Source organism: Emiliania huxleyi (assembly GCF_000372725.1).
Source record: "Emiliania huxleyi CCMP1516 unplaced genomic scaffold EMIHUscaffold_45, whole genome shotgun sequence".
In the NCBI taxonomy this organism is placed as follows: Eukaryota; Haptophyta; order Isochrysidales; family Noelaerhabdaceae; genus Emiliania; species Emiliania huxleyi.
This window is the reverse complement of record NW_005198611.1, coordinates 266881-272880: the sequence shown is the minus strand read 5'-3', so window position 1 is coordinate 272880 and position 6000 is coordinate 266881. Positions and strand designations below refer to the sequence as shown.

At 66.0% G+C, this 6000-nt stretch overlaps 4 protein-coding genes across 4 annotated transcripts in view; 2 read left to right on the top strand and 2 right to left on the bottom strand.

Moving 5' to 3' along the window:
- Positions 1–915, bottom strand: part of EMIHUDRAFT_464319 (hypothetical protein) — a 3621-nt gene extending 2706 nt beyond the window's left edge. Inside the window, exons 1-2 of the mRNA XM_005768681.1 lie at positions 460–915; positions 20–379 (exon numbers count right to left, since the gene is read on the bottom strand). Coding sequence (XP_005768738.1) covers positions 20–379; positions 460–876 — 777 coding nt within the window. The 5' untranslated portion in view covers positions 877–915. The remainder of the gene's footprint in view (positions 1–19; positions 380–459) is intronic.
- Positions 916–2901: 1986 nt separating this feature from the next.
- Positions 2902–3883, bottom strand: EMIHUDRAFT_436554 (hypothetical protein; the record flags this gene model as incomplete). The annotated part of the gene is made up of 2 exons (XM_005768680.1): positions 3110–3883; positions 2902–2945 (listed from the first exon to the last, which is right to left on the bottom strand). Coding segments are annotated over exons 1-2 (777 nt in total), but the record flags the coding sequence as incomplete, so codon positions are not given.
- An 80-nt stretch (positions 3884–3963) lies between these two features.
- EMIHUDRAFT_210652 (hypothetical protein) lies at positions 3964–4645 on the top strand (the record flags this gene model as incomplete). The annotated part of the gene is made up of 4 exons (XM_005768679.1): positions 3964–3970; positions 4046–4146; positions 4221–4279; positions 4558–4645. 4 exons carry the CDS (start codon positions 3964–3966, stop codon positions 4643–4645), a joined length of 255 nt encoding a protein of 84 aa, XP_005768736.1.
- Positions 4646–5039: 394 nt separating this feature from the next.
- Positions 5040–5738, top strand: EMIHUDRAFT_55583 (3-hydroxybutyrate dehydrogenase; the record flags this gene model as incomplete). The annotated part of the gene is made up of 1 exon (XM_005768678.1): positions 5040–5738. A coding segment is annotated over one exon (699 nt), but the record flags the coding sequence as incomplete, so codon positions are not given.
- Positions 5739–6000: the final 262 nt, after the last annotated feature.

The following is a 6000-nucleotide window of genomic DNA, read 5'->3' as shown; positions in this document are numbered from 1 at the left end:
GGCCGGGAGCAGGAGTTACTTGCCCCCCCCCCCCCCCCCGCAGCGGGCCGCTAGAGGCTCGCTCGCCTTCGTGCTCGGCCGCCGCGGCGTACAGCCACGCGGCGCGCTCGGCCACGTAGGCCTCGTCAAGGAGGGTGCATTTTCGCGTGTGCGACCCGTCCGTCCAGAAGGGCGCCGTAGGCATGCCGGTGTACCCGCCCGAGCACGCCACCCCCTCCTCCACCTCAGCCGTCAGTCGTTCGGAGGGAGACAGGCTCGCGCAGCCGCCTCCCGACTGCCACGGCACGTAGAAGAGAGAGGGCGCGGAGAGGCGAGGGAGGGCGCAGCGGGTCCCGCTGGCCGTGGTGTAGAAGGCCGCGTTCGGGTCGTTAAAGCAAACCTAGTCGGAGCGCGCCCTGGGGTTGGGGGGAGAGGCCCCGCCCAGAGAGCCGGCGGCTCTGCGCATCGTGTGGCACGCACCTCGCCGTAGTGCTCGCCACGGAGGATTTCGTTCTCCACCTCGCACATCTGCTGCAGCGCGGCCGGCGAAAACAGGTCCGCGTCGCGCCCGTCCCGCCACCGGTACATGAAGGTTGTTGTGAGGTTGCCAGTAGCCCTCTGACTGAGTGGCGTCCGCCCGCCGGCCGAGCCGCTCGCTTCGGACGGGCGAGCCGCTCGAGCGAGTCGGACCATGTCGTACTGATGGACCGTCGGCTTGCCGTCGACGAGCCAGTCGTACGTGCTCTCCTCAGCAAAGAGCTTGCCCTGCCCAAACCCGTCCAGCATCAGCAGCGCCCCGCCCGCGACGCCAAAGAGGAGCGAGCCGACGAGCGTGCTCCAGAAGACGCAGCAGTGTCTCCGCACGATGAGGCTCGCGTAGGACTCTACTAATCCCATCTCTGCCCTTCAACGCTCGTAGTCAGTGTCTAATACGGATCGGCCTTTGCTGCCGGGCCACCTCGGAGGTTGGGTTGGGTCGGTCCAGGAGCCTTCGCCAGGTCGTGTGAAGAGCACTGATGCCGCAGTGAGTGAGTGGTCCCGGGCCCTGCGGGGAACTAAGTCGGCGCAAGTTAGTCTGTGAGCTGGACGAGGGCTAGTGGTGCGCCGTGGCGGATCAAGTGGTGAAGTGCTCCCCCGGGAGTCGTGGTTGGAGGCCGGGACACTACGCGCACTAACTTAGTGTGCGGAAGTGAGTGCCTCCGACGGAATAGTGGACGGACGGAAAAACACCCCCCTTTTATGCCTGACCCGGGCCATAGCCTCTCTGGGGGTGAGCTGTGCCGGCCGCCCCCCGGGTCCGCCACTCGCACGGTGGGCTCGCGTCCGGGAGAGCATCCGAGACCCGCGGTTGTCCGCTCGCTGGGCGCGACCTACATGGAAATCCACTGCACACAGATCTGTGCTTTTGGCGCCTATTGCTCGCTCTCTGTGCAATCGCAACGCCAGAGGCCGTGCTTGGAGAGTGTGTCGCAGTGCTGCTACGTCAGTGGATTGAGCCGCGACGCAGGCTCCATCGGTGAGCTGCGGCGGCGCTCCGGCCGCTCCATGCATGCTCTCCGGCGAGCCGTCGCAAACGCGTTTCCGTCCGCCCGTTTCATCGAGTTTGCCCGAGTGGTAAAATGCAATCGAATCTGCCCGAGTGGTCAAGTAAAACTTTGCCTTTCGAAAGTTGCCCGAGTGGTCGAGTGGTCAAGTAAAACTTTGCCTTTCGTAAAAGTTGCCCGAGTGGTCTGTGGGGAAAAAACGAAAATCGAGACGGACTTCTTGAACGGCCGGGGAACACGTCTTCCTTACTATTATTAATTGATGCTTTTTGCACGGCTGAGCCCCCCCCCCCCCCCCCCTCCCCCGCGCCCACTCCCTGCCCTCTCCCGCCACGCACTCCGTCAGAGCCCCCTCCCCTCTTGCACAACAGGAATTTTGACAATTAACAAGGTGATGTGCGGCGCTGTCTCTCAAGATGGAAGCAGGAAGCTTCCATCCCGGCGGTGGTTCGAATCCACACGAGCCGAAGGGTGAAGGGGGAGGCAGGCCCGAGGTCTGAAGCTCACCCATTGTGGAAGTGAGAACTGCTCGGCCCACCCCTGATCCTGCTGAACAAGCTCCTCTTGTAGCTCGATCGGTCACACCGCCATCGCCGTCGGGGAGAGGGGGGACGACACTGCCTCGGCAGCGTGCACCTCGATCCTGTACCGTGTTTGTTATGACCCCTCCCGATGAACACACCAGTGAGGGAGGGCGAGACGATCGAGGGGTCCCGTACCACGCGGAATCGACCCTATCCAGTGCTCAAGTGCTCAAGTGCCTCCGGCCGGCCGGGGGGGAGTGGTCCAGCGGGCCGCTCGCAGTGCCCTTCGCCGGCGGACGGAGAGGTGGGCTCGGCTACCACGCGCACTAAGTTAGTGCGCGTAGTGAGTGGGCCGCCGGCGAGCGGGCTAGTGGGTGAGTGCCTCCTCGTCCTGCCACCCCGCGCACTAAGATAGTGCGCGTAGTGAGTGGGCCGCCGGCGAGCGGGCTAGTGGGTGAGTGCCTCCTGCCACCCCGCGCACTAAGATAGTGCGCGTAGTGGGTGGGCCGCCTTCTAGTGGTCGGCGAGGCCGTGGCCAGTGCCCCGGCCCTGCGGCGCCGCCTAGTGAGTGAGTGCTCGCCGACCCTCCCCACACTAAGTCGGCATGGGTGCTGTGTTTTTTAGTTGGCGAAGGCTCCTGGTCGGTCCCCCCCCGCGAACGCGAACCCAAGCAACGGATCCAGCAACCTTCGAATCGTTGCGCGGCCTTCGGGCGGGGCTGCGCCTCGGATCGCTGCGAGCATTATTACTTATGACGCGCAAGACAAAGGGTGGCTCAGGGCTCTGCCCGCAAGGCGCCCGCGTCGCCGACGCGGTACCATTGACTATCCCGGGATTCACACCCACACGACCAAATAAGAGGGCTCCCGCGGCGATCAACACCGCAACTCCTTTTCTACGGGGTGCAGGTGGTAGAGCGTGCCGTCGTCCGACTCCCAGCAGCTGATGACGCGCGAGATGTCGGTGTCGCGGAATTCGTGCGTACCGTCGCCGTTGGGACGGTCGTTGCTCGCGCCGTTGGGAAACGCAAGGCGCACCTTTTTGTTTTGAAGACCTCGATACTTAGCGCACTGCTCGGGCGAGAGCTCAAACACGTGCCGCGTCTCGTCTTCGCCGCCGGCTACGCGCACAGACACAGTGCGCGGCAGCGCCGACACGTCAACCCGCGTGTACGTCAGCGACGGGTCCCGCACGCCGCACGAGGCGCATGCGTGCAGCGGCAGCGCGTGCGCCATGCGCTCGTCGCTCCACTCGCCCAGCAGCCGCCGCTTCGTCTCGTCGGAGACGTGCACGCAGCGCTGCAGCAGCGCCGCCGTCTCGTCCTCGGGCCGCTCCAGGTCCATGACGACGTTCGTCGAGGCGTGGAAGCGCGTCTCCAGGTCGATGGCCGCCTGCTCGGCCGCGGCGAGCTTGCCCTGGTCGACGCACATGCCGCACACCGCGTGCGCCGGGCAGCCGCACTGGCCGCGTTGTGGGCGCACGGTCTTGGCGACCGCCGGCGCTGCGCGCCGGTCGTGCTGCTCACGCTGCCGGCGGCGCTGGTCGCGCGCCTGCCGATCGCGCGTGTTCGCGGCGGCTGCATCTCTTGCTCGTTTCGCTCGCACCCGAGCGGCTGTCGCCAGGCGCTTCAGGTCGGCGGTGCTGCGCGCGCGGCCGTCGGCCAGGCACAGCCACATGTCCTCCTCCTTAGCAGGCTCGCACGGCTTGCCGTCGAACTGCGGCTGGCGCCCGCGACGATGCTTCGCCCAGGCCGGGCACGATGGTGCCGCGACGAGCGGCGTCGAGGCGACGGCCATCGATGGGTCCAGAAGACTTGGAGACACTTCTACCAAAAAATCAAAAAAATCGAGCACAATTGCGTTACATGGGCATGGCCGGGGTTTCTGCACCGAACGATCTTACTTTCGGTCTACCTCATGTATCGTAGTTTTTGTTAGTATCATTTTTTCGGAGTTTTGGTCCTGATAAATTCGTGGCGCCCGCGGCGAGCCGAGCCAGGCCACGGCGCTCGGCCTGTTGAGAGAAGACCTTCCCGGACGGCAGTGAAAATTTACCCGACATCAATCGTCGACGGCAAGCTCGAGAACTGCGCCTCCAAAGTCGCCCAGATTCGCCTCTCGCGGCGCGCTGAGTTAGTATCGCCGGTGCGCCAGCTGGCTCTGCTCCACAGCAGGGCATGCCTGACTGGCTCCTGCTAGCCGTGCGTCCTGGTGGCATCCATTGCCAGCTCAGGTAGCCTCAGGAGGTCGCCTCGCGCACGACTCGGCGCCGCACAGCACCGCTCCGCGTTACTACCGAGTTAGTATCGTCGACCCACAGAGGCTGCTTCTCTGTAGGTGGAGCCGACAAACGCCGGCTGGGTCGGCCCCGCCGCCCTCATCGCCGCCGTCGGGGCGGCGGCGGCCTCGGCGGACCATCCGGCGCGCCGCGCGCCCGACGGGGAGGTGTTCACCACTCCTGGCTCCTCACCCCGCCACGCCTTCGTGCAGACGCCGTGGCACCCACCTCAGGCGCCGCTCGGACTCGGTCGACGGCCACCCAAGTGCTTGGCTCGTGCCCAGCCGACCGGCAGGCGATGCCCACTCACTGCTAGGCTAATCTCGGGCCTTCAAGCGGCGGTGTGGTGCCGTGAAGGGCACCGGGACCAAAACTACGATAGTTAGTATCGTGCGGGGGCAGTGCATTTAATTCTGTCAAAAATCCAAATCTGCTCCGTGGAACTTATTGGGCTAGGATCATACGTCCGGGAGGCCCCCCTTGCGTGCCGTAACGATCGACAGTGCTGGTACCACTCTCTTCACGTTCACAGGTCGTATCAGGACCATAACTCCGATACATGGGGTATCGAAAGTGTTGATCGATAAAAATCCATTGTGGGCTGCGAGTCGGCATCACCTCGTCCACAGACTCGTCGCTGCTATCGAGAGTCGACAGTCCGAGCGGCACACTCCCTGTGGACATGCTTGCGGTCCTCCCGCTGCTCGTCTCGACTTCCATCCGAGGCGGCTGCGTCGTCGTCACTGGAGCGAGCCGCGGTCTCGGCGTCGGCATCGCGAGGGCGTTTGCGACTGAGGGCGCGGCGACGGTGTGCTTGGTGGCGAGGTCCGAGGCGGGGCTGCAGAGCGTGTGCAGGGGGCTCGCTGCAGAGCATCCAAACGTCTGCTTCCATCCGATCGCGGCCGACGTAACCGATCCTGGCGGTCGCGCTCGCATCGTGCGTTCGGTCGAGTCGATAGGCCAGCGGCTGCTGCTGGTGAACAACGCCGGCATCGAGTCGTGGGGACCGTTCGAGCACGCAACCGAGGCGAGCGTCGAAGAGCAGGTCGCCGTCAACCTGCTCGCGCCGATGCTGCTCACGCGCGCCCTCCTCCCGCTCATGCTCTCCGCCGGAGGGGGCTCCGTCATCCACGTAGCGAGCCTGGCGGGCAAGCTGGGCTCGCCAAACTCTGCCGCCTACACTGCGAGCAAGCACGGGCTCGTCGGCTTCTCGCGCGCGCTGCGCAGCGAGTACGCCAGCCGCGGCGTCTCGAGTTGTGTCGTCTGCCCGTCGTTCGTCGACACCGCGCTCCTCGATAGCCTAGTCGCAAAGGCGGGAGGAGAGCGGCCGCCGTGGATCAGCACCACCACATGCGACGCCGTCTCTTCGGCCTGCGTGCGCGCGGCGCTGGGGGACGAGCCCGAGGCCCTCGTGAACCGCGTGCCGATGCGCCCGATACTCGCCCTGTACGAGGCGCTGCCGCGGCTGCCGCAGCTGGTCGACCAGGCGCTGCCCGGCCTGCTGGCCTTCAACCGGGCGTGCGGCCGGGACGACGAGGATGGCGACGAGCACAGCGACAACGATGGGGTGCGAGGCGGCGGCGGCGGCGGCGGCGGAGGCGGCGGCGGCGGCGGCGGCGGATTCAGCGGCAGCGGCGGCGGCGGCGGCGGCGGCGGCGGCGGATTCAGCGGCAGCG